The sequence below is a fragment of the Arabidopsis lyrata genome (assembly GCF_000004255.2).
Source record: "Arabidopsis lyrata subsp. lyrata unplaced genomic scaffold ARALYscaffold_6, whole genome shotgun sequence".
Taxonomy (NCBI): domain Eukaryota; kingdom Viridiplantae; phylum Streptophyta; class Magnoliopsida; order Brassicales; family Brassicaceae; genus Arabidopsis; species Arabidopsis lyrata.
In genome coordinates, this window is record NW_003302550.1 from 105,801 (window position 1) to 132,978 (window position 27,178).

Consider the following 27,178-nt stretch of genomic DNA (forward strand, 5'->3'; position numbering starts at 1 on the left):
GAATCGAAACATTAATGCAAAATTAATTAGATATTCTGAAAACAAAAATCATGTGAAGAAAAAAATAAATACTCTATTACTAGTTGTACTTATTAAACATTAACGAGAAGTACAATAATTTGCTTATTTTACAACTGAAATGATCACACAAAGTTTAACAGTGGAGAGACTACGAATAGGTACAACAATACCAGTAAATAGCACATTATTGATGATAATTATAAACTGAGATAATTCAGGCGGTGCGGTCTTCGCGGTTGACGTCATCAAGAATGACGACGAGAGAGGCAATGAAGGCATAATCGACGTTTGGATAAACAGTCACTGAGAAATTGTCTTTTCCCAAAAATACGCTCTGCACTGTGTGCATCCTGTGCATCTGCCCATCAAAAACCATACCATTAAATCCTTTCTATTAATAAATGTTTTTTTTTCTTAATTCTTCGCAATTCATAAGCTAATATATTATTTATTAGCTTTTGATCCAAACCGAAATCAAAACCGGCTTCTAAAACAGTAAACCAAAGATCAATACCGGATTTAAACATTGCTACTTTAATGTGTGAACTGTGGAGAGACATGTGAGATGATGCGTAGAAATTGATAAATGAGATGGGTCCTAAAGGACTTAAGTAAAAAGTACTAATAATGAAGGAAAGAGAGTTTACTTGGGCAACAATGGCGTCAGATTCGCCGGCGTAAACAACACAAGAACGCTCGAGCCAACTCCCTTTGACTCTGAAGTCACATCTCTTCTCATCTTTGTTGTGTCCCAAAAACACATCAAGTTTTGTCTTTAGCTGAAGCATCGACGATCTCTTCACCGTGTAAAGCAGATCACGCTGTTCTGTGCTCCCTCCTCTAAACACTTGCCATCTGTCATGCATGCTCACCATCTGCAATCACAAAACCAACATAGTTATTTATTATAATAAATCATCAAGCCTAGTTACGTGTATACATGTGTGTGTGCTATGTTTTTTAAAAACTAATCTCTGACCTTTTCTCTCAAAGTCACGACCGGATTACCAGAACCATCAAGCAAGATCCTCTTGTCGTGAAGACCAAACACCGGTTCCTTCACCTTGAACAGCAGGTTTCCGTTGACGTCCGTTATCACGAAGTTGCCGTCCGTCAACTTCATCATCTTCCGTACGATAGCCAGATCTACAGGGTAAGGAGCGCAATACCTTGGATCCACTATCACTCCTCCGGCTTGTGGAGGCGGAGGTCCCGAAGGCCCTGTGCCTTGTGGGTATGCATACACGTACGGCTGCTCCATTCTTTTCTTTCTCCTCCAAAATTGATTCACTGATCTCTCTATTTTTTGTTTTTGTTTTGCTTTGATTGAAATATTTTCTTTTTTTTTTGGTCTCGTTGTGTCGTGAAGATAAGTTTCAGGTCTTATTAGACTTTATAAAAGAAATAAATATCTGATCGAATATGTTGACTTTTAAAAGAGAAAAGGTTTACAAGTATAAACTTTAATTTAAGATTAGATTAAGATTCCAAGATAAAGATTTCCTCTAAGAACAAACAAAAAAAGAGAATTAGATTTGAGAGGCTATTTTAATTAGTTTCCTTGTTACACTTTTCTTATTCATCAAGTAGACGAATATATCAAATTGTTCCTTATTTATGAAATTAAGTAAGGGAATATATCAGGATAATTTGTTTCATAAATTTAACACGCTTGTCAATTTTCTTAACACGGTCCAAATCTGACGACGCGTTTTGTTACCTTTTAACACGGAAAAAATAGATTTTACTCGTGTCGACGGTCGTTTTATACAGCTTTGCTAACCATCCAAATAATTTATTCTTTTGTTCTTCTTCGTCGTCTACCACTCCAATCATATTTTTTTGGTTTTTTTCGTTTCCATACTTTTACAAATTAATATTTTTTCAACCATCGACGATTTCAGAAAAAAAAAAAGATTTCATACAAATTAATTTCCATGTTCCTACAGAATTGAGATCAAATTGAAAAAAAAACTCCCAATTGTGGTCTCCCAAATAAAATTTTCAAATACAGTATAGCTCTTTGTCCGATTGAAACCATTTGTATGTTTATTTCTTAAATATATCAAAATCTATCAAATGTTCACATCATCTAAGGCCCGCCTAACACTCGTTCATATTGAGTCCACTGACTATTTAATACTGTTGCCATTAGTGAAGCCCAGTATATGGCCTAGGAAGATATATTAGCCCAATACATAAGACGTTTATAGAATATGTGTTTTTTACTTTTTTTATTCGGCGACATACAACAAAAAATGTTGATGATAATTTTTTTTGAAAGGAACTTTTTTTTTTTGTTAAAGTTTTTTTTTTAACCAGGTTGTCCGGGCTCCACCACTGGTGGTCCCGACTAGCACCGTATTGGGCATTACCCTCAAGTGTGGTCCTGGTGGCCTTACATACCGGGTTCACGTTATCCCATCGCTAAAGGCGTGGCAGTGGCCAAATGGGGTAAAATCCAGAAGTGTCGCGCTTGCAGGGAGTCGATCCCTGGCCTGGACCAATAGAGTCGCTCCTCTGCAAGTGGAAACCACTGGACCACCACCACTTGGTTTTTTGAAAGGAACTTTCGTCATCTATAAAAAAAAAAGAACAAAAAAATCTAAAAGAAGTAACTAATTAATAAGCTAAGCACTTCATTTAGTTGGAAAGTAAATCATCACGACATGAATGTCATTTTGACATTTTGCTAAACAATATAGTATGCTAAAAAAAAAAAAAAAAATGTATCAAAAACGTGATATACACACTGTTTTTTCCAGATTAAACACAAATACCATTGGAAAAGGAGCGGTATGAAAATACGAATCTGAAATGTGTGATTTAACAATTAACATTAACATGTAACTGGTATATATATCTCGCACGCTTGAAAGTGTACGTGTAACGTGTCTGTAAGGTAATTTAGTCCCGTAAAAGAGTAAACAAGGTAACCAGCAAGAGCAAGTATAATCTTAAAAAAATGAACGCATGCTCCACTAATCATTTACATTATCCTCGGTAATCTTATACATTTATTCTTTTATTATTTATATTAGCCTCACTAATAACTAATTTGTTAGATCAGAATCGCCCAGTTTCAGGATGGTCGCTGTACTTTACTCTATACATGAAATGAAGAAACTATATGAAAGAAATAAAATTTCTTGAAAATATGAATATACTGATAAAACCGAAGAAAGGAGAACCGGCTAATTAATTAGTTTTAGTAATTTACTATCTTTGCTTGAAATGATATGACATGAGTTATTCAGATGGAACATTGATTAATGAAAAAAATACCCCAATAGAATTAGCAACATAAGTCAATTTTGATTTAAAAGAAAAAGACTTGAATAGTTGGATCTCCTAGCTATCTAATTAATACTCGCTAACCGAAACTACGTTCATTATGACGACACATATGGTTTATGAACAGCTTATCTACATATACATTTTTATAGTACTTTTTTGCTTTAATTCTTTTGGATCCGGGTTTGACACGGGTTTTAGTCTATTCGGATCTTGGATTAGCAATTTAAGGGATGTTGTCTTAATTTCAAACTAATAAATGAAGCCATGTTGTCTTAATATCTTTCATATTAATGACCCTAATAAATAGCCGATTTTAATGGAAAATCGTTTTCATATTTATGCTCATAATAAATATCCAGATTTTAACAATATAACGTATTTATTTTTTTAACAGTATATATATATATATATATATTATGTTAATAAATTTGTTTAATATTCTAATAATAAGCTATGTCATTTTTCTTTTACAATAACAGATTAAATATAGGCAATTGAACATTTAAATTGCAATAAATTTAAAATCAAAATAACAATCTATATATATATATATTTTTGCAGGGGGTTTTTGCTTTTAATAATTTGGATCCGGGTTTTACTCGGTTTTACTATATCTGGATCTTGGATAAGACATTTAAGGAAATCTAAAAAAAATCGTCATTAATGTAGATAATTACACATATATTTCGGTATAAGCATATTCCAAAAATCTCTCCTAAATCAAAGATATTACGTTCAAAAATTGTTGCCAAAAATCTCTCGCTTTCCTTCTAAAATCTCTACCATTGGCTGTCATCCCAACTAATTACTCATAATTATCTTTCCTATATTTCTTTTTTTTTTCGAGATTTGCAAGAAAATTACTCAATTCCAAAAATAAAAGATTTTGAAGATATTGTTACTTGATCAGCAAGATTTTAGGAGCTCACTCACCCAAAACCCTATAGTATTCTCAAAACATTATAAATACTTTTCATTAGTCTAATAAAAACTCACCAGTTTTACAGAAAATGAGAAATCGCAGACGTGATGCAATCTGTACGGACTCCGGGAAGAGCTAGGAGATAGTGGTGAACCGGGATCTAAATCTCGCCGACGATGTGAAGATGGTGACGAGGAGGAGATCGTAATTCTTTAGGTTTCGATTGGCAAAACAAGACGATCGGCGATCCAAAGCTCCACCGCCTGAAACGCAACATCGAATTGATCACACCGAATATCTTCAGATTTCGGATATGCTTTTCCGGTGGTAGCTTCAAAATACACGCCGAGAACTCCTTGATACGCTACACGGAGAGTAGATCCATGCGTTTTGCTGTAGCTTTGAAGAAACAAGGCTCAGATCGACGGAGCCGTTACTGTGACCGTTAACGACGGTGACTTCATCTGCTAAACCACCGATGATTGAGTTTGAACTTTCCGTTTCTAAGTTTTCCATTTTGGGTATATGAAAGAGTTGAATAAACACAATTTGGGCTCTGTAGGTCTTTACAAAATTGGTAGACATGATTCTTTGTTATTGGGTTCTAATACTCTATGTGTTTATTTTTTCATTATGTGAACTAATGAAAGTTGCATACTTAATTTTTTTTTCATGGCAGTTCTAAACATATTATTTTTAATATTTGTGATTATATAACAATAATAGGTTAGTGTTAATTACATGGATCATTAAGGTTTGAATAGTGATAAAATAATTAGAAAATACAAATAAAATAACAAGGCCGGTGCAAAACTATTAATTCAGACCTTAATTATCGGATCAGTTCAAGCTTTAACCCATGTCTTTTTCTGAAATTGCTAAAAATAAGTAATGTTCTCAAATAAATTCAAATATCAAATCTTCATAAATACATTAAATACGTAAGATTTAAAATTATGGAGCAATCTTTTCTAATTAAATTCAAAAATTTCTAATTGATATATTTAAATTTTTTGGCTTTTGTTTGCCCATTTAGCTATGGTTTTTGAGTTTTTATAAAATAGTTTTAAATATTACGGGACGAATTGTATGACACAGGTTTGGTTAGGATTGATATTAATATAAAATTCAAATATCACTAATATATCGCTATAACACATATTAAATCCTCATTTTATTATTTAAAATTTAGCATACGGTATACCGCGGGTAAAATCAGTATAAGACGGGTTAAATCAACATCTTATTCAAAATCATACAATTGAATCTATTGTTTTTATACTACGTCTATCTATAAAATTTCAATTTTTGTAATAAAATTTCGTCTCACGGTGTATTATACATTTAAATTAAACAAAAAAATAGTATATATCTATAGAGTATCTTAAAACAAAATTTAATAAATTTTTCTAATAAAAATATAGACCCGCGGTGTACCGCGGGTTAACATCTAGTATATATATATATATATATATATAAGATTCATATATATGATTACATATATATAAGCTTTGTTAATTAGAGCTACCTGATATTTCCAAGACTAATTAAGCCTCCATTGCGTACGTACGTACGTAATAGGTACTTTTGCAGGGTATCTACTTCCTCAAAATACGCGATCTAGGCTAGCTCTGACACACACAAACACACACGTGTGTGTTTATCGATGTAAGTATATCCCCACGTGCGTCAGTATATGACGAACACTGGAATCGTCGTCGTCACCAAGGTGGAGTGGTCATGATGGTGAAGATGGGCACATGAAGAACTAACTCATTTATATCATCACACTCCACACACATATATATCTATATCTCCGCACATATACACGCATTTGTGGTGAGGATGTATATATATATGCATACGAGATGAGCTAGTAATGCACGTGCCCTGCTTCTCCATCTTGCTCAGCACACACCATCATACTCTCCGACCACATAACTGGGCCGGGATGATATATATAGAGAGAGAAAGAAAGAGAGAGAAAGAAAGAGAGAGAGAGAATGTACTAAGTGCTTTCGCATTTATAGGAAATGGAAATATTTATTTTAATTACCCGGCCAACAATATTTTATTTACCTTAGGGTATGATTTGTCTTGATTTGAAGTTTGAAAAAACAAAAAAAATGTACACCTTGACAAAAAAAAAAAATTGTGTGTTGTGTAAGTCAATAGATTTTCTTTTTGATATACCTACATGACACTAAATCTCTCTTTAATTAGAATGCAAATCTTGTAAATTTTTAATAAGAAAATCTTGTATGTTTTTGATATTTGAAAACGTGATTCCAAATTGATAATTCACCCTATTTACTTTTGTTGTGATTCTAATTACGAGATAACAGCATTTATTTGAATTTTCCACAATAAAACCGAAAAATACATCAAAAAGATAATGGAGACAGCATGCTGACCCATGAACATGCTACCCAAAATCCCCTTAAGAAAGTGTGTGAGTGTGTGTTTGCATATGTACACGCACATTTTTATAATAATGTTCTTGAGGACCACAACACACCTCTGTATAATTTAGGTTGCATAAGCTATAGACTATACGTATCACTATTTGACGTTAAGTTGCTTCATTTTTTTAACGTCGGTTTTTAAATTGACTTTAAAAAATTAACGTTATCGACCGTGTTTTTTGTAGTATATTAATCTCGTCCGTATATATATGTATATGTCAATTCACTATATGAGGTTTTTTTTTTAACAGCACTATATGAGGTTTCTTTTGATAATTACATGCTTAATTTGAACAAATTGTAGCAGTGTGAACACAAAAAAAAAAAAAAAAAAACTAATTATAGCCGATTGTTCAATGAAAAAAAAAAAGTGAGGTAAAAATTTGGAATTAGGTAGAGATTTTAATATTCTTCTATATATAGAGAAATATTTCTGGTGAAATCATTAAAGAGTACCATCCGACAGCTCAATGACTTTTCTTTTTCGACATTAAGGTAGGACTTAAGAGAATCATGCTGTCGTAATTATTATTACATCAAATCCATTCCCTTTTTCTTCATCTAATTTTATCCAACTAATCACTTTTTTCTCTTTTGCAAACTCAAGCGTTTATTTTTTTCTAATTTGATATATATTTGAAAATAAATACTCCATTATATTTGTGATCAATTTCCCTCCATTCCATATTTTATTCTGTTCATTTTTTAATAGTATCAATTTTCTTTTGTATATCTATAAAGGGCAATTTAAAAAAAAAAAAAAAATTAATTAGCAAATTATTCTTTTGAAAAATGTCTACTTTTCAAAATATCTCATATATAAATGTTAAGTATAACTAACTATATGGTGAAAGCTAGTTTTTCAGTAACATAGAGGAATGTATTTGAGCCAACTTTGCTATATTCCCCATCTTGCATATCTAACAGTACTGAGAGATTTTTTTATATGTCATACAAAGACATTTTTGTCAAAATTTTGTTAATTGAAAACTATTTTATTGGGTTATATACCCTCAGCTACCATTGTTTGTTGCATACATTTAATCCGATTCTAACTGTATAACATTATTACGTTGGGGCCATATCAATTTTTGTTTTGGGTAGCTTATCATATATATATATATATATATATATATATATATGTAGATCCTTGAATATATTTTTGGGCGAATTAGCGAAATATACGGATGACTGTACATTGTAAAAAAAATACGGATGATCGTACATGAAATTATTTTTTGAACATTAACCAAACAGTATTTGATTTCAAAAACACTGCGTTTATGTCAAATATTTTAAAAATGGTGAGAGAGATAATTCCTCTTCAAAATCATAAGACTATAGTATATACGTTATTATATGATCCCCAAATCAAAATATGAGGTTTGATATGATGAGGAGATATTTACAAGTTCACACTTTCCGGATTTAGATATCATGGTTTTTGAATAATTTTTGGTTGATAAAGTCCTAAAATTTTATGATGTAATCCATCAATCCATAGGACTATAGGAGAACTTAATTACTTCACACCACGGAGGCATTAAGCATGGACACTAGTTAGGATCGGCGTAAGATCATAGTGGTGCTTGCTTCATGTACAAGAATAGGCAATGCGTGTGTGATGATGATCATATCACACATTTAATGTTTCTCTATGTGTATATATGTGTTGTGAGTTGTTATATAGCACTCTTCTGCATCATCGGTATATATGTGTTGTGAGTTTTTCACGCATCGTTTGCTACTCGATCGATATATAGATCCTAACGAACAAAACTTACCTGTTATTATTTATAAAAAAAAATTCTTGATTTTCTGGCAATAATAGTGGTGAATATAATGTCAAGAAATTTTGGTTATTGAGTCGGTAAAATGGGTTTAATAGAAATATATATATCGGTTCTAATGTTGTAGAAAAAGATGGTGATTGTTGGTGTGGAATGAGAAACGACAATGTGGGACTCAAAATTGCCCACCCTATTTAAAGTCTCTATCAAAGTCCACTTCTAAGTTCTAGGTCCTATCTCATGAAAATCATTGAGATGCTTCTCTTGTCTTCAAACAGGTTTTTTTTTTTTTACCCTTGATTTTCAATGTTTTCTCTTTGATTAGGAATTTGGATTGAAGGTCTAGGTTCACCATTCACGACTTGCCCAAGTCAGGTCTACTTTCTTTTTCCCTTATAATATAAATGTAACTGTTTTCAAATTTTCGTTTTCAAAAGTTGTTTTGACTTTTGACTACTCTATCTGCCAAAAAATGTTACTATTCTTCCTACTATTCATATTAATTTAAAGTTTTTTTTTGTTGTACAATATATGTTAACCGTTCACAAATTGGTTCCGATAACTATCAATATTTGTTACAGAATTTTGTCGAACCTGGTAGGCTAATATTAATCTAACTAATAATTATGGATTTGATAGAATTAAGGAAAATTCATTGTTTCTCATTCTAATGTCCAAATCAACGAATTATCTGTGAGTCTATGACCATGAGAATTAATTCACACTTTACATTTTCTTATACACTTTTTTGTTTCCTCGAGAAAAAAAAGGAAGAAAAATGTAAAAAGAAAAAGACAACACAGATGGGATGTAGTGACAGAAATACAAGTCCCCTTCAAGAGATCATGAGAAATCTTTAACAGCCTATGAGCACACAATTCTACAATGACTCCGTTTTCAAAAGTTTTATTGCGTTGCTTGCATGGACCTGATTATATAGATACGTGACCGTGTATATCTAATTGCCTATGAAAAGTTTCTTCAAATCTTATTTTCTTGATTTTTTTTGTATAACCAGTTTGTAGAATTGTAGTTCAAAATATGTGTGGTACTTGCAAATTTTTTATGGAATATTCTGTTCGAATCATGGGAACGACACGTGGCATTCCACTGATTCCACTGTAAAAGAGAAGAGTGATGGAGACGTGAGTGGGGAGAATACACTTATGTGATAAAATTTAGAATAATTCCATAACCGAAGTCGTGCCAAAAAGTTTTTTTTATGCAAAAGACAACAACACTTTCAAATTTTCATTCATCCATTCGATTATTTATATTGGTAAAGCAAAATTGACATCACATTCCCATTCTAACAAGTTAAACTTGACTATTCTACTGGGGAAATTTAATCAACCAATTAAGAATATATGAAAAAAACTTTTTAAAAATTGATTAGTCAATTATGCATTAAGAACTTTGGAGCATAAGCCAATAACTAAGTATATTTGTTTTCATTTTCATGACTAGCATGGTTGATTGATATATCATTCGAAGGGAAATTAGACTAAGTGGTGGTATTTTCTGAGCAATATTTCCTTGTTATAATCATCCTTACTAAAACAAATTGCAGATTTGATTAGTACCAATCAATGACTTTTTGTGATCTTGATTTAGACAAATTTATTTTGTATTTCCATTCTAGTTTTGGTTTATCATAACATGCATCAGCAAATCTAATCATTCTAATTTGTATAGACAATACTTGTAATTGGCAATACCAAATACTATATAACTAGCGATGCTTGTGGAACAACGGATCATATCCATCATCATCTATTGCTGTTCCCAAGAGAATAAAATTATTTTAGCATTACATGATGAAAACAAAAAATAATATTGATAATAATTCACATTTCTTGTTGAAATATAGAAGACAAAGTATGTAAATATTGGTTGTCATTCAGACAGATTTAATGGACATCTCACCAACGAGCACATAACTCTCTTTAACTGTCGGTTCAATTATTTAAGGTGATCTACATAGTATTTTCAATTGTTTTCGTTAAAAGATAGTATATAGCCAATATATTGCTAACTTATCGTCTTTCAAAATTATGATTTTGAAACCCTAGTTTTTTTCATCCCTACAAGATAATACTAACCCACAAATTAACTAGTCAAACTGTATCGTCTCGTGGACGCGCGTAGGCATTGATGTGGCCGCAGTAGCGAAGAGAAATGGTTCCAACTTCCAAACCATGTGGTCTATCGGCCCCAAATCTATTATTGCGTTTTAAATATATTACATGAATGGAAAAACATATATAGATTTTGATTGGCAAAAAATATATATATATATATCATATATAATTTCCCCATCGCCAAGTATGGACTAAATATATGATTAGATGATGCTAATTTAAAATCGATGAGAAAGTAGGTGGCAAACATATATCACTCGAAATATGCCACTTACACCAGATATGCGAACTTACTGTTGCGACACAGAAGCAGACTTTAAGTAATTATTCTATTGGCACGCTTAACTAGTGTTAAGTGCTAATTATATATCTATTATTTTTTTTTTGTTTTAATCTGAGCTGTTCTCCTCTATTTATCAGAATTAGTATTTTTTTTTGAACACTATCAAAATTAATATCTATACATCTCCATTATCTACATACTCCCTCTGTTCCTGAAAGTTTGATGTTTTAGAGTTTACACATATATTAAGAAACAATCATGATTTAATCATTTGATAATTTTTTCTTTTATTAATTTTTTTAATAATATATGAACCAATAGTAATCTAAAACAGTTAATTATTTGTAATCATTACGTCTTGAAATCTACGATTTGTTAATATCAATTAATAAAAAATAAAATAAAAAGCTAAAAAATCAATTTTGTGGAACAAACGTAAAACATCAAACTTTGAGGAACAGAGGGAGTATATTATTAAGGGGGTACATCTTGATCCTTAAAAGCCTATAAAGTTTTCTCCTATGTAAAAAAAACGACAGATAAGGCTCACCGCCTCCACATTTATTTTGTGGTGAATTCAGAGATATCGTTAAAAACGAATCTCAGAACGGAGTTGTAGCCAAAATTGAAGAATATGACCAAGTGAAAAAATATATATATATATTTAATTAACATTTAGTGACAAAATATTCATATTATTTAAGAGAACACAATGAATTATACTCGTTCCGTTTTGTTTTAGTTGTCGTTTAAGGTTTTCTCATACAAATTAAGAAAATCATTAAATTTTCTGTTTTACCCTATATTAATATATTTTACAAAAAAATTCATTGGCCGAAACATTAAAACAGTATGGATAAAACTGGAATTTTCACCAGACATTTGCATCGAAAACCTAAAACGACAAGTAATACGAAACGGAGGGAGTATTTTTGTAATACATATTTATAAACGTGCAATATTTGAGCTAATTAATCGTTTAAATATGTTGACAAAAAAAAATGCAATAACACGACATTTAAGATTATTGTTAAAAGGAGGGGGAAAAAAAGATTATTGTTAAAAGGAGGGGGAAAAAAAGATTATTGTTAAAAATTATAATTGAATCTTTTTGGGGTTCACGTCTTGAATCGGGCTTGGTGTAGAAACCCAAAATGCTTTGATGAAAGAGCAGTGTGTAAGTTACCCTTTACTTATTAGGCCCAATAAAGGCCCATAAAGAAACCTCTGTCTACTGACTCGTTTACAAGCCCCTGCGTCTTACACGCATCCCCGCCTAGACGAGTCACTCACAATTTTATAACCCATCCCGTTTTCAGTTCTCTAGGTTTTGCTGAATAGATTTCTCGGAAAATTCGTTACGACTGTTTTGATCCAACAGATCTCTCAATCTATTGGCTTAACTCTTAAGAGTTTTGACTAGTAACATTAATTTCACATTCCTAACTCTCTCTAAACTTATCCTCTCTGTAAAACTCCACTCATTAACAATCAAACTATTTTTGCTTTGAACCTCAGGCACTAGCAGAGCAGTCCCTTTTCAATGCTCGTTCTAGAATTGCAGTGACTCAAGTAAGTTGTCATCATTCTCTTTAATTAAGCGCTCTGTCTTTTACCAAAAAAAAAAAAAAAAAAGTGCTCTGTCATTGTCGTAAAATAGAAATCAAAATTCAATGGTGATAGGATCGAAGGTTATTTTATTCTGATATCAATTACACTAGCTGAAGCATTGATGAGTGATGAACCTGAAAATAAGTAGACAAACATAGGCTATATTCACATTACTCTGTTTACAACACATATAAGCTATATTCATAAAAGTCTAGAAACCCACCAGACACAAACTGTGTTACTTAATTTACTCTTTAGTCCATATATATATATATATATATATATATATATATATATATATATAGTTAAATAGCTAACAGCAAGCTAGGCAACGATCCACGAGCCAGGTCCCTTGGTACGCTCTCCCAAACCGTACAACGCCCCATGTCCCATCCTATTGCTCCAAGACTGTAGTCTGTAACAGTGAGCCATGTGTTGAAATACTCTCTTAGCTCCGTGACCACTCCGTCTTTCAACTTCCACACGTGAACCCAGTACACTTGTGAACCCTCCCACCCTTCTGCAATCACGCAGTCATGACCAGGCACCACTACTTGTACACTGCTTGGCTCAAACCTGAACGAAACCTGGCTCCGTCGTTCCCCTGTTAGCAGCCTCATCATGTGTTGACAATGGTGCGGTCCATGGAACCACCATTCCACGTCACTGGCCACCACTTTGGTCACCGTCGAGGTGTCTCCTTGCTGCAACGCTTTGTAGAGTAACTCTATGGTTCTCTGGTTTTTCATTTCTGGGGTAAGTCTTGTCGATATCTCTACGTTGTGTGCTTCCATTTGTAAATTTATTATTTCAGACTTAGAACAGGATAGGTTTTGAAGTGAAAGGTCTTATTTTTGTGTAGTGTGCTTCTGTCTTATTTTTCAGTCCCTTTTATAGAAAACATAAGTACTCGGTACAAAGGGTCATTTTAAGACTTGGTTCTTTTTTTCAATCAGTTTTTTATCCATGACAAAGAACTTTTTTTTTTTTTTCATTTGTCGGTGATATATAAACTGCATATCAAAAAAATCTAGGTCGTTTTTCTGACAATTCCCCTAAAATTACATCAGATATTGTTTGGTTTAATTTATAGATATTTCTAAGTTTCTTACTCCGGTGCAGGATATGGTTCTATTTTTATTGTTTTTCAGTTTGAATAACCTTCCAATTTGAATAAAACATTTTATCATAGCCTCTTAGTTTCTTCGCTAAAATAAATAGGAAAAAAGATTGCTAGCTACACAAAGTGTTAACGAATATATGGTCACATATGCCAAGTATACTATTGTATCTTTAGCTACACGGAATATATGTATTGCATGACCACATGTATGAACTATACGACGTCATGTCGTTAACACCATAAACATACAATTCAGGTATACTGATCAATTGATTCCGGTGGAAACTAGCGTTGATCAATTGATTCCGGTGTACCGGAATTTTATGTCTATAGTGTTAACCACATGACGTCGTATAGTTCATACATGTGGCCATGCAATACATCGAATTCGTGTAGCTGAGGATATATACAATAGTATATTTGGCATGTGTGACCATGTATTCTCCAATACTTTATGTATCTAGCAATCTTTTTTTCCTAACGAAGGGAAGTTTAAAGTTGCTTGGAATTTGGAAAGCTCTTGCGTCGTTGTCGTTCTATTAATGATGATCCGAGTAATTTATAGTAACTAAGCATGCTTAAGATAGTTCATAGTTAGAACTTAGAACCTGAACCAGACGCATACACATATGTTATTATTAGTTTTGTCTCTAGCGAACAATCAGAACATGTCTCAATCTTTCCACTAAATTCGTCCAATTGATCTGTGAGTGAGCCAGCCAGCCAATAGAAATTGAATGACCAACGTTTTAGTCGGTTTAGTATATAATCTTTTGGTGTTAGAAAAAAAAAGATTTTTCATAATTTATATAAAAATATATAGTAGTGTTCTAGTGATATAACCTTTTGTTAAAGAAAAAAAGATTTTCTTCATAATTTAAAATAATATAGTAGTGTCTTGTTTCTGCCTTGTGGGATTTGATTGTGAAACAGAAAACTGAAGAGTCACATTTCCAGGGGTTAAACTAAACTTTGCATGGTGACTTAAGCTTGTAGAATTTTTTTTAATCACGACTGAAGCTTATGGTTAAGAGAATAATGATAATCCAATGTATAATAATACTATATAGTACTCCCTCCGTTTTTTTATAAGTGATGTTTTAGGAGATTGCACATAGATTAAGAAATTATTAAATTTTTGTTTATTTCTAAACTAAAACATTATTTATTATCTAATCAACCAATAAAAAAATAATCTACAGATTATAAATCGTCAAACCCAATAAAAAACAATTAATTTTGCATTGAAAACTGAAAATATTATCTATTTAAGAACAAAATTAAAAACTTAAAACATCACTTATAAAAAAACGGAAAAAGTAGTATAAAGGTACAAATGGTCTAAATGGAGGAAATGTGTAGTCCACGTAACATTCAATGAGCAATAAAGAGGCCAAGTTGGATCCAACTAAACCCCTCGTGCACACTGTCGGGATTTGGACATTCTCTTAAAACCTAAAAATAATTAATCTGCACTGTTCTGATTCTGACCCCAAATATGTATATTTGACTTTTTCACGTTGCTATGCCCCATCAGTTTCGTGCATTGCTTTGTTGAAGCCAAGCCACGAGTTCTGGTTTAATAGAAATTATTATAGGTTAATTTGTTCAAAGAAAAAACACCATCACATTATACGTACGTACGTGTAGTTAAACATAACAACAGTCTCAAACGCAAACAGGTAGTAATTGATAAATTTAGGGTCAGCCATAACTACAATACACGATTGAATTTCTTGTATAAATTTTGGTTTGAATTTCAAGTTTTTTTTGGTTTGAATTTCAAGTTAGATCTAAGGCTCTTAGTGTAATGAATTCTCCACGGTGCAGAAGTTTGTAATCAAGAAATCTTAACATTAAACCAAAAAAAAAGGTTTGTAATCAAGATACTTGAATCAATAGCCACTGGACTCAACTACATGATCTCAGCTTGTTTATTAGATAAACCAGATGAGATTCAGTTTACTTTGGGTTCGAACCAATGAATAGAGTAACGTGTGTTGGCCCATAAGTACATTGCATGTAGCAAAGTTTTATCAAGTGTCTAATAAAATGATACTACAAGACACATACATAAATATTGGGATTTAAGTGCGACGTCCTGGTTAAGTGTACCTTGTCGAATGTGTCAGTTTTTAATTGGGCCTCATACTGCCTTTGGGGTCGACTCCCTCTTCCTCCTTTCTCTATCTTGTACCAATAATCTCTTCAGAAGCTAATGTATAGAGAACTGTGATATCAAAATCATCATAGCTATTGATTATAAACAAATGGTTAAGTACATATATCCCAAAAGAATTAATCAAATATCTAGGTTTTTAGTTGTATATTTTAACTATAAAAAATGATTGCTATCGTATGATTTGCCGCCCACAGCAAATACGTCTGATTAATCACAATTCACAAATATATAAGAAAGAAATACGTATAATACATGAGAGTATAATTTATGGGAAAATTGGATATAAATGATATCTACTACAAAATTTGTCCATATATCTTCTTTTTTTGTAGATTGGTCATATAGGTTTTTTAAAATTAAAAACCCAAATTTACCCTCATTTTCTCTCATATTTCATTAAAAAAAAAACTTCCTAATTTATTTACAAAAACCTGTTAATTTATTTTGTGGTGGTGGTAATGTTTTCATTTCATCCAAAAATTGTGACGAGGTTACTAATCTACTTTAGAGATAAAACTCATTAGATCTCGGTCTTACTTCTTTTCTATAAAAATATGAAATACTAACAAAAGTCAAAAAAAAAAATTCCACTCAACAAAATCAAATTAATTTTTTTTATATAGTTTCAATTTTCGGATTTTTCTATTAAAACCAAAATAAAATCAAATGAAACAAAAAATCTGGGATAAAAAATTCTCAAATTTTTCTATAATACACTAATATACATCGTTATGGTTTTTCTTGGTACACATACATGCTAAAGGAAACTGAAGTTGGTAAAATCTCTACTTCTTGCTATTTATAAATGGAACCACTGTTTATTAAAGTAAATATACTATCAAGGATTCCTCCTGGTTTATAGAAAAAACATTTTCTTTTAAAAAAAAAATTATTTTGATGCAAACAAGCTAAAATATATACACATTTTGCAAAATCTAATATCTTTTTCCCCCTTTTTTTAATATCTTTTTTTTTCAAATCCAAATTTTCTGATAGCTAAATCGTTGCCCGAGATTAGTTTTAAAATGTTTTAGTTTAATCGTTATAAAACACAAATTTTGATATTTTTTGGTTTTAACTTTTTTAAAAAAACGTAGACAACGATTTCTAAATTATTTAGATCGTAAGCTAAACAATTAATTTCCATTTAAAACGTAATCTACAATAAATATTTAGTTTCCTTTTCTGAATATTTACTTTCTATATTTAGAAAATTCTAAACAATTTAGAAAACCAAATCTACAGTATCGTAGAATTTACATTCTACAAGAAGATGACAATTTCTAACGATGGCAGAAGATGTAGTAATTAGTAGAAGAGAAATTGTTAAAAATGCCCCTTTTTCAATACCCCTTTTCAAAAATGCCCCCTTTGAGAGTCCATTTTTAAGTTTGCCCTCTTTTAATTTTTAATGACCATTTTACCCTTATTTGAAACAAAATTAGGTCCACAAAATACAAAATATTTTTTGGCAGGAAAAGTGATCTCCCAATTTTCCCGCCAAAACACTTGTAAAAAACCTTTAAAATACCTTGTAAAATTTTCCCGTAAAAATTTTTCCCGCCAAAAAATTTTCTCGCCAAAAATTTTTTTTTGCGGGAAAAGTGATTCCGCAATTTTTTTGGCGAAATTATTTTGGCGGGAAAATTTTTGGCGGGAAAAATTTACAAGGTATTTTAAAGGTTTTACGAAGTATTTACAAGTGTTTTGTAAGGTTTTACAATGTATTTTAAAAGGTTTTACAAGGTACTTATAAAGTTTTATAAGGAATTTATAACTTGTAAAAAACTTGTAAAACCTTATAAAAAACTTGTAAAATCTTATAACTTGTAAAACCTTATAAAATAGCTTGTAAAATCTTATAATATCTTATAAATACCTTATAAATACGTTGTAAAACCTTTTAAAATACATTGTAAAACCTTATAAATACCTTGTAAAAAACCTTTAAAATACCTTGTAAATTTTTCCCGCCAAAAATTTAACGCCAAAAAAATTACGGAATCACTTTCCCCCAAAAAAAATTTTTTGGCGGGAAAAAATTTTACGGGAAAAATTTACAAGGTATTTTAAAGGTTTTTTACAAGTGTTTTGGCGGGAAAAATTGAGGGATCACTTTTCCCGCCAAAAAATATTTTGTATTTTGTGGACCTAATTTTGTTATATTTCCTTATATATTTGTTATATCTTTTATTAAAAGAAGGGTAATTTAGTCATTTTGTACATAAAAAGGGGTATTTTTAAAAATGGACAGCCAAAGGGGGCATTTTTGAAAAGGGGTATTGAAAAAGGGGCATTTTTGTGAGTCTCCCTTAGTAGAATGTCTATTCAAAAAGATTTAGAACATAGAGCAAAACGTAGAATGCAAGTTCTAAATATTTTAGATATATGATTTTCGGATTTCTAAAATTTTCAGAACAGAAATCTAGTCTGAAATATGTAGAACATGTACAAAAATGCAGAATACACATTCTGAGTTTCGCAGAACTCTAGAAAATGTGTTCTACCAAAATTAGATGAAATTTTATCTATAAAAAAATCAACTTTTTTTAAACCAAATCTAAAAAAATTCAGTTCAAATCACTCCTACTCTTGTATATCTACATGTTTTTACGATTATTTTATTTAAAAAATATTTAAATTAGGGTGTAGGGATAAAATCGTTCAAACTGACAATCTCATAAAAAAGGTGTATATGGACAAAAATTTAAGTAGATATCCTTTATTTTCAATTTAAGTAGCTAAAAAGAAAACAAACAGAAATACGTATAAATACATGAGAGTATAATTATAGCAACAAAAGAACAAACTAACTAAACTTGTAAATAATTCTATACAAACCATCCCGAGCGCCATAGGGTTTTGAAGCTCGAAATAATTAGCCAACCAATTCTGAGCTGTATTCAAAATTGTGGTTTTTAATTATTAAGATATATACAAAATTAAATATAGAAATGTATATATCTTTCGATCGACCAATGTAGAAGGGGCAGGTACCAAACACAAGCCTAGCTAGGGTTTGGTGACCTGTTTCCATCGTCCTCAAAAACGACCTTTGCTCAACTTGATACGCTGCGTTTGATATATTCCTCCTTGCGGTGGATTTTAGCATTTTATCCAACGCTTTAATATGGGTCATGGAGTTGGCTTACAACAGTTTGGGTCTCTTTTATTAGACTTAAATAAGTCCATCAGGCCCAACAATTTAGAACTTACGACGTCGACCTTCGTTCGTTTTGGTGGTCACGTTTGACTTTTTAAAGACACATCACGAATTATGCTTATTATGAGGATGAATTTAGCAATCTCCCAAACCATTTTTAATCCTATAAAGAAAATTATTTAGGTATATAATAAAATATAAGAGTGTGTGTTTATAGATTTAAAGTATAATGGAGTATACTTTGGCCAAAAAAGAAATGGAGTAATAATCATTTAATCTTTCCTTGGAAGCCTACGTGATACTGTTTTCGTTATGCTTTTCAACTGCAGTATCAAAGAACCAAAAAGACCTTCTAAGAATTAAGTAAAAAAGCTATTTTATGCTAACAGATCGCCGAGAAATATAAAATTGCCACTATTTGATCACTATTGGTAGTCAATAATATACAAAAATGTTAATAATAATAAAATAAATAAAAAAAAAACTTAGGTGAAGGTGGCTGTAACGATCAAAAGCAGGTTCAATACACACTAACTGAACTCAACCACAACCACAACCACAACCACTTGAAGACAATATAATTGATTTGCAATAATTATAATAGATTTATGTTTTCTCTATCTTATCTTATGATTCTAAGCAAAGTTTGTCCCTCTTTAAGCATTGGATATAGATATTAGTTTGTAGGTGATAGTTTTACCACATGAGAGAAGAAAACATCTCACATAAGCCAACGTCAAAATTAATTGTTCACTACACAACATTTAATGTATAATCCAATCGATCGTAACACGATTTGAAGATGAAATATTAAATCTGAAAAGTTGTATAAGCTATACATAAAAATAAAGGGTATATAGTTGATGAGTTGGTTTAGTTAGTAGGCCATTGGTCTCGGTAGAATCGGTAATTAATGACTAATGAGGATGGTGTAATCAACGGTTTTAACTACTTTTCATGTTCACCGGTTGAATAAATTACGTTACTTTCTAACCTGAGGTTAGTGATCACATGCGGCAAGCACACGGTGATCATGACCGTTGGATGAAAAATCACGGACCGTTATATAAATGGGTGGTCTCTATATAAATTCCACCATACTTACCAAATATTAAATTAATTAAAAATCTAAAAAAAAAAAAGGTAAAGTTTTGATCATCCTCCTCCTCCTCCTTTGTGACGCGTTTGGCAGTTCTTTCTGCAGAGTTTCTTCTTTTTATGATGGCGGAAACCCAAAGTCGTCAAAAGGCTCGAGGAATCCGATTTGAGAATTAGGGTTTTACTTTACTTAAGATTGAAGCACTATGGCATTGACGAGATACCAGATACGCAACGAGTACGGCTTGGCTGATAAGGAGCTTTACCAATCCGCCGATAAGGAGGATCCTGAAGCTTTGCTCGAAGCTTCTTCCATGGCTGGTCTCGTCGGCGTTTTGCGCCAGCTTGGCGACCTCTCTGAGTATGTTTTATATTTCGCTTGCATTGCCCGTCCAATAATAATACCCTATCGATCGGTTTTAGTGTAGAGAGAATCATGGTTTCCGGCTGGAATTGAATTTCGATGCTCAAAACTTGGGTCTCCGTCGGACTAGTTTTTTTTTTTAATTGTTCGTTGATGATGAAAACTCCATTGTGGAATTGCTGTTTTATTATTTGGAATCGAGATGGCCTTATTTGGTGTAGTTCAAAGTTTCTTGTTGGCTGATGAGATGATGTTTCTTCTTTTTGGTGATCTCATTCCCTTTTGTCTCTCTTCATACTCATAAGGTTTGCTGCTGAGGTATTCCATTGCCTGCATGAACAACTTCTGACAACTGCAGCTCGCGGTCATGCTTTGGCCATGCGTCTCCAACAGCTCGAAGCTGACTTTCCTTCTATTCAGATACCCATTCTCTCTCAAACCCATCATTCTACATTCTTTTATGATTCAGGCCAGTCATCTTAATTACTCTAGTTTTTTTTTAGTATAAGACCTATAAGCTGTTATTGGTGATCCCAAGCACTGAATTGTTGTTTGGTCCTGCATTTTTTCAGGCTTCAAATGGCATTCTAATCTGCAAATAAAAGAAGACCTGATTTCCCCACGCAACTTGCCTCATTGTATAATGGATTCATACCAGGAATGCCGTGCTCCGCCGCAGCTCTTCCTTCTCGACAAGTACATTTCAGTAGATCATGGAAATTTTCATCAAAACCCAATCACAGTTTTAATCATCTTTCTCCTGTTTAACAGGTTTGATGTTGCTGGGTCTGGATCATGCTTGAAGCGTTACTCTGATCCATCTTTATTGAAGACGCATACTGCATCAGCAGTAGTAGCAACATCAAAACTCAGCAAAGATGAGCGGCCACGTAAATCAAAGGTATTCAATCATGTTATACATTTCCTCATTCTGGTTTTACTATGCCTACTCTGCCACTGTCTGTATAAACAAGCATTTGAAAATGCACATTTTGGGTATTATGTGTTACATATGATCAAATGTTTTTCAAATACAGAAGAAAGGATCACACACAACTAGTAAAAAGACCCCTGAGGATTCAACACATGCCAAGTGAGCACTCTTGCTCTATATCTAGTTCTGTTTCTGTCATTCCTATGTCTAAAGTTCATATGATCGGCACTTTGATTTGGTGACACGAACTAGTTGTTGGATAGTACAGGTTGCATCAGCTATTCTTTTTGGAGCACGCTGAGAACGGACACAAAAACCCTGAATTCCATGTGAAACTGAAGAAAAGACAGTTGAATCGACCTCCGATTAACTCAAGCTCCGGGACAAGTTACATGGAGAAATTCCTCAAGAATTCTTCGCCATATTGTGAAAGAGTTCATGGGACTCTGGATCAATCATCTCCGGCAATGGAAACTGAAGTTACAGTATGCAGCGTACAAGAAGACTTACCAAAACCTTCCTTAGTTTATCCAAACAGTGGAGACACTAGAAAATACAATGAGATGGAGATGGAATCCATTACTGATGATGAAAGAATTGAAATTCCTTTTGTTCCTCATGAGATTACGGTTAATGAGAAGTCTTTACCGAATATAGAGGAATCACCAGTGGTTTGTTTAGAAAGTAGCTCTTCTGTGAATTTGTGTTGCAAGACGAACAATGACGCAGATGCACCTGCTTCCACGGAGTCGGAAGCAAAGGAAGCAGGAAGTGATGAGAAGGCTGGCTGTGACCTTGGATTTCCAGGATTTGGTCAGCCACAGATCTGTACTAATGCAGAAGTGACTCAAACAGAGGTTCTGACTCAGTTTTCTGATGTTTTGCACCACTCACCGGAGGAAGGAGAATCTAGTCTTTTGTGCACTGATATCCAGAGAGCTTCTCCTGAAAGTAAACCACATAAAGCTGAAGAGGCTGCTGTAGAATTAGACAAATCATTTTCCCAGATGACACCGGACATAGATTCCGCAGGCATGGAGACTCTGGAGCTCAAACAAACACCTTTTAGTTTGTCTTGTTACGAGAATCCTCCAAATCTTCCCGAAGATTCTGAAAGTCACTTGGAGCTTCAGTCCAATAAAGCAAGTGCTGATGAAATTGGGTTGAAATCATCTGAAGCTTGTGAGGTCTTTGAAGTCAGAAGAGATCCCATGCTTAATATTTCCCCTGAAACTCATCTGTTAATGCTTACACAGGACGCATCTGAGGGTGGGACCAATGATGTTCATTCTCAACATGTTTTCAGTGTGGAGGCTGCATCTGAGATATCTTTGAGTGCTTTAGTGGAAGACCAGTTCTCTTCCATAACCAATCAAGAGATAGAGGCTCTGGAATCCGAGGACATTTCTTCTGAAGCTGGTCATTTCATTCCAGATACCAAAACGAGTTTAAATGAAACACCAGTGGCATTGGAGTCCGATTATCTTCTTCCAAATCAGTACATTAGCACATTTGAAAACTTTGAAGATTTAACTCTGGCTATTGATGCACAGGATTATGCTGTCCCAGAAAAAGATGAAACGAACTCCCAAGACGGATCTTCCATGAATCCTGAACAGTCTAAACACATTTCAACTTCTGAAATCAATTCAGAAAACGGAATTCTGATGTCAGATACTCCAAGAGATCTTCACACAGGATACGGGAGCCTCTCAGCCTCATCTTTTCTGGAAGACGCATTGGCCAACCCTGTTCTGGCTGAGATATCATCATATTCTGGACAGGAGGATCCACAAACCATGTCTATTGTTTCAGATGATAATAATGACCCTGAGGTACCAATTCCTGATGGTACTTGTTTTGCAGGTGATGGTGATGACGATAACCAGACTGGCCTGAATAATAAGGCCAATGAGACCGTGCCCCAAATAGACTTGGAAACTATTAGTAATCCACAGGAGAGTCTTTTAGGTACTGAAGAATGTCTTTCATCTGAGTATTGCTTACAGATACAGAACCAAGGGCAAGAAACTCCATCGGAAACAGGGTCAGCAAATTCAATAACATCATCAGCCGAGTCTCCTCCTACGCAAAATGTATCTGTTGGTGTTCAAAATTCACCATTGGAGGAAGCGTTAACATGCAACGAAAAGGTTTTCCCTTCGAGCATAACTGAAATAGAAGCTCTTCATGCACCACACCAGGAAACTTTCACACCATTAAATGATCATATCTCTGAGTCTGTTCTTTCCACGGGTCTGACTGATGAAGAAGATTTCTTGGACGTGTCCCCTGAATCCATGGTACCCTTCTCCACGTCCCTCCATGAAACACCTCAGGCAAATCCGAAGATAACACCTCCGCTTCCGCCTCTTCCTCCGACACAATGGTGGATGGGGAAGCTGGTTGAATCAACCGAAATGCCTTCACTTGCAGGCAGTGGAAACAACAGTTTCAACATCCATAGGGATGAAAACACACAGAATGGATCAGTTCAAGCGAACGAGGCACAGTATCCATCAGAAGTGTCGGTTACAGATGGTGAAAACCACAATTCTCATGTTTATACAGAAGAATCTAAAGCAACCGAGGAACAGTCTCCTTCAGCAGTCAATGGAACAAGCGACACCTATATGGAAAGTAAACACAAGTTTTTAAATAGAAATCCGGAGAATTCATTTGCTTTGGAAGAATCGGCTCAAGGCTTAGAAGCGGACTGGAGGACTGAAGCAATGGCACTTGAATGGTTTAGTCAGAACTTAAGAGAGCATAACAATCCTCACCCTGCAATGTTAGAAGAGGAACAACCTCAGGTTGATCATCCACTGGAACAACCAGGACAAATAGAATTTCCACAAACCTTACGAGACAATAGCTCATATGAACAGAATCTGAAAGCTGGAAAGCTCAAAAGAGACGAGGATACGGTTGTTATTGGCATTGACAGAAGCATGGTAATTACTTTAAATATTAACTACTAGTCTATGGTTTCTCCCTCTCTCTCTCTCTCTCACGTTGATAATGGGACTCAATTGTGTATGATTACAGTTGAGGAAAGTATCTGAACGGAACAGGACACAAGTTGGAGCTAGATTGGACGAGAATGATTCTCTACTAGAGATCATACGGAGCAAGGTCAAATCACTATTTCATCTTTTTCCTTTTCACTTTATTCAGTTTTCTATAAAACATTTAACTTAAAAAAAAAAACGTTAGCAGTCGTTCAACCTGAGACCAGCAGATGCCTCAGGGAGACCAAACTTTCAAGTAGCTGTTCCCAAAACCAACTTAAAGGTGGCTGCAATTCTAGAGAAAGCCAACACTCTTCGCCAGGTCTCTCTCTCCTTCTTGGTTAAATTTGGACACTTGATATAATAATCTTGGGATCGATAAAGTGGTTTTGTGAATTATATATATAGGCAATGGCGGGAAGCGACGACGAGCACGATTCAGATAGCTGGAGCGAGTGATTCGTTGAATCAAATCTCCAGGTAACAAACGTATAGATAACAATACTCACACTCTGTATAGAAAAATTGTTCTCAAATTGTATGTATTCTTTGAATCTCGTAATGTTTTTATTGCTGTCTTTTTGACACATTGCAAGTCGCTCTGTTTTTTGGTATATGTGTTTCTCACATTTGTTTGGTGAAACGTCGGATAATGAGGATGTCTTATAATAATTCCAGTTAGTATAGTTTTATGATAAACACACCCGAAAACAGGGTATAAGAACTTATGTTTTACATGTTTGGTTTTTTCACATAAACATGTACTTAACATCAGTAAAAATAATTTTTGTGATTTACATTAAGATATATGGCAGATTCAACCTTCATCATTCTCCGTTACTGCATATGCACAAATCAACAAGTATTTCAAGTAGGTGGAAAACGATGTTGGAGAGCAAGTATTTAAAAGTTGTTGTAAACTGTATTGTTCTATTGATTAATGAATGAGATTTCGATACATATATATACATGATGAGGGGAGACAAATCCCCATTGGGCTAGTAAACCCTAAAGCCCAAAAGCCCACTAAGTACAATATAGGCCGTCATAAGGAGAATCTTCAAGAACATGGGCATGGGCCTTCTAGGACATGGACATGGGCCTTCTAGAATATGCATAAGGTCCACGGTTATGGAGTCCATCCAACATGTGGTTTATAACACTCCCCCTTGGATGACATAACCGTGTAGATGCCAAAGGATCTCAGTAATACGCTTGGGGATGCTGCCTCATTAAAACCTTACCAGGAAAACCCATTGGGACAAAACCATGGTTAAGGAAAAAGAGTACAGCACGTATTACTCCCCCTGTTTTGGTCATCCCTGCAAGTCCTTAAGTCTCCGCATTCCAATTTGATGCGTGAGCTTCCTCAATGTCGATGTTGGTAATGCCTTGGTAAAGAGATCGGCTGAGTTGTCGCTGGATCGAACTTGTACCACTCGAACTTCTCCATCCCTTTGCAAGTCATGCGTGAAGAAGAACTTTGTTAGAATGTGCTTCGTCCGATCTCCCTTGATGTAGCCGTCCTTGAGCTGAGCGATACAGGCTGTGTTGTCTCCTCATATGATGGTCTTTGATGTTGTAGTAGCTGCGCCTTGAAGAAGGCTGCCTACGTACCCTTGGAAGGGATCAAGCCACACGTAGTTCCTATCTATTGACCATGCCATAATCTGATTTTACCTGCATCAGCAAAACAAACTAAACCAAAGCAAACTAGACCTTCTTTGGTTAGATCAGTATAGAATAAAACCCAAATAAACAAACATAGGAAGAATAGAATTTAAAATTTAACCAAATTTAGGCAAAGGAGGTTCACGGCAAAACATATGTCTGGTCTAGTGTGGCTAGCCAAGTACATTAACGCTCCTATGGCACTAAGGTATGGCACTTCAGGATCGAGAACTTCTTCCTCATCCTTCTTTGGACCGAATGGATCACTATCCAATCCGAGGCTTCTCACCACCATTGGGCTGCTCAATGGGTGGGCCTGGTCCATATTGAATCTCTTGAGTACTTTTTCAGTATATGCCTTTTGATGCACAAGGATTCCATTATTCACGTACTCAAGTTGCAATCCCAAACAGAATTTTGTCTTGCCTAGGTCTTTCATCTCGAATTCTTTCTTTAGATATTTGACTGTTTGGGCGATTTCCCCAGAGGTTCCAAGGATGTTCAAATCATCCACATATACTGCTATTATCACAAACCCTTCGTTTGCAAATTTCTTTATGAAGATACATGGACTGATGGGATCATTCTTATAACCTTCTCTGACTAGGTACTCGCTTAATCTATTGTACCACATGCGTCCACTTTGTTTCAGTCCATAAAGCGATTTGTTCAGCCTTATGCAGTATTGGTCTCGAGACCCTTTCTTATCTTTATCTTTGAGCTCAATACCCTCTGGTAATCTCATATATATCATCCAGTGGACTTATATAAATATGCAGGCATTACATCCATTAGCCGCAAATCAAGTCTTTTTCTTTATATAGCCAGACTTAGCAAAATTTAAATGTCTTAGCATCCACCACAGGGGAGTATGTTTCTTCATAATCTATCCCCGGTCTTTGTGAGAATCCTTGTGCTACAAGCCGTGCCTTATATCTCACGATTTCATTATTCTCATTTCTCTTCTTCACAAAGACCCATTTGTGTCCTACTGGTTTTTACATCGAATGGTGTCCTTAAGGTCGGACCAAACTCATTCCTTTTCTTAATGATTCTTAGCTCCACGTTTTATGGTCTTGTACCATTTAATCAATCAAGTCTT

General features: G+C 33.8%; 3 protein-coding genes across 4 annotated transcripts; 1 reads left to right on the forward strand and 2 right to left on the reverse strand.

Annotated features, from left to right (window-relative positions):
- Positions 1 to 67: 67 nt before the first annotated feature.
- LOC9309064 (protein LURP-one-related 15) lies at positions 68 to 1,538 on the reverse strand. The gene is made up of 3 exons (XM_021023259.1): positions 1,001 to 1,538; positions 669 to 896; positions 68 to 379 (listed from the first exon to the last, which is right to left on the reverse strand). Exons 1-3 carry the CDS (start codon positions 1,280 to 1,282, stop codon positions 236 to 238), a joined length of 654 nt encoding a protein of 217 aa, XP_020878918.1. The 5' UTR covers positions 1,283 to 1,538; the 3' UTR covers positions 68 to 235.
- Positions 1,539 to 12,596: 11,058 nt separating this feature from the next.
- Positions 12,597 to 13,666, reverse strand: LOC9309066 (wound-induced protein 1). The gene has a single exon (XM_021020521.1). It carries the CDS (start codon positions 13,322 to 13,324, stop codon positions 12,836 to 12,838), a length of 489 nt encoding a protein of 162 aa, XP_020876180.1. The 5' UTR covers positions 13,325 to 13,666; the 3' UTR covers positions 12,597 to 12,835.
- Positions 13,667 to 20,134: 6,468 nt separating this feature from the next.
- Positions 20,135 to 25,367, forward strand: LOC9309067 (protein SCAR4). 2 transcript variants are annotated; one of them, XM_021021711.1, is made up of 10 exons: positions 20,135 to 20,457; positions 20,766 to 20,929; positions 21,033 to 21,156; positions 21,232 to 21,361; positions 21,498 to 21,553; positions 21,663 to 24,348; positions 24,443 to 24,529; positions 24,614 to 24,727; positions 24,814 to 24,885; positions 25,221 to 25,367. In XM_021021711.1, exons 1-9 carry the CDS (start codon positions 20,303 to 20,305, stop codon positions 24,862 to 24,864), a joined length of 3,567 nt encoding a protein of 1,188 aa, XP_020877370.1. In that variant the 5' UTR covers positions 20,135 to 20,302; the 3' UTR covers positions 24,865 to 24,885; positions 25,221 to 25,367. The 2 variants fall into 2 exon arrangements, with proteins under 2 accessions (XP_020877370.1, XP_020877369.1); XM_021021710.1 differs by lacking the exon at positions 25,221 to 25,367 and having other exon boundaries at positions 24,814 to 25,104.
- The last annotated feature ends 1,811 nt before the right edge of the window (positions 25,368 to 27,178 follow it).

What these genes read in the sequence shown, in the direction of transcription:
- LOC9309066 (XM_021020521.1), bottom strand. Translation starts at nt 13,324, where the DNA reads ATGGAAGCACACAACGTAGAGATATCGACAAGACTTACCCCAGAAATG.
- LOC9309064 (XM_021023259.1), bottom strand. Translation starts at nt 1,282, where the DNA reads ATGGAGCAGCCGTACGTGTATGCATACCCACAAGGCACAGGGCCTTCG. An exon ending in TCGTGACTTTGAGAGAAAAG is followed by an intron (nt 897 to 1,000) that starts GTCAGAGATTAG and finishes TTGTGATTGCAG; the next exon opens with ATGGTGAGCATGCATGACAG. An exon ending in CTGACGCCATTGTTGCCCAA is followed by an intron (nt 380 to 668) that starts GTAAACTCTCTT and finishes TTTGATGGGCAG; the next exon opens with ATGCACAGGATGCACACAGT.
- LOC9309067 (XM_021021711.1), top strand. Translation starts at nt 20,303, where the DNA reads ATGGCATTGACGAGATACCAGATACGCAACGAGTACGGCTTGGCTGAT. An exon ending in TACATTCTTTTATGATTCAG is followed by an intron (nt 20,930 to 21,032) that starts GCCAGTCATCTT and finishes GCATTTTTTCAG; the next exon opens with GCTTCAAATGGCATTCTAAT. An exon ending in AGCGGCCACGTAAATCAAAG is followed by an intron (nt 21,362 to 21,497) that starts GTATTCAATCAT and finishes TTTCAAATACAG; the next exon opens with AAGAAAGGATCACACACAAC.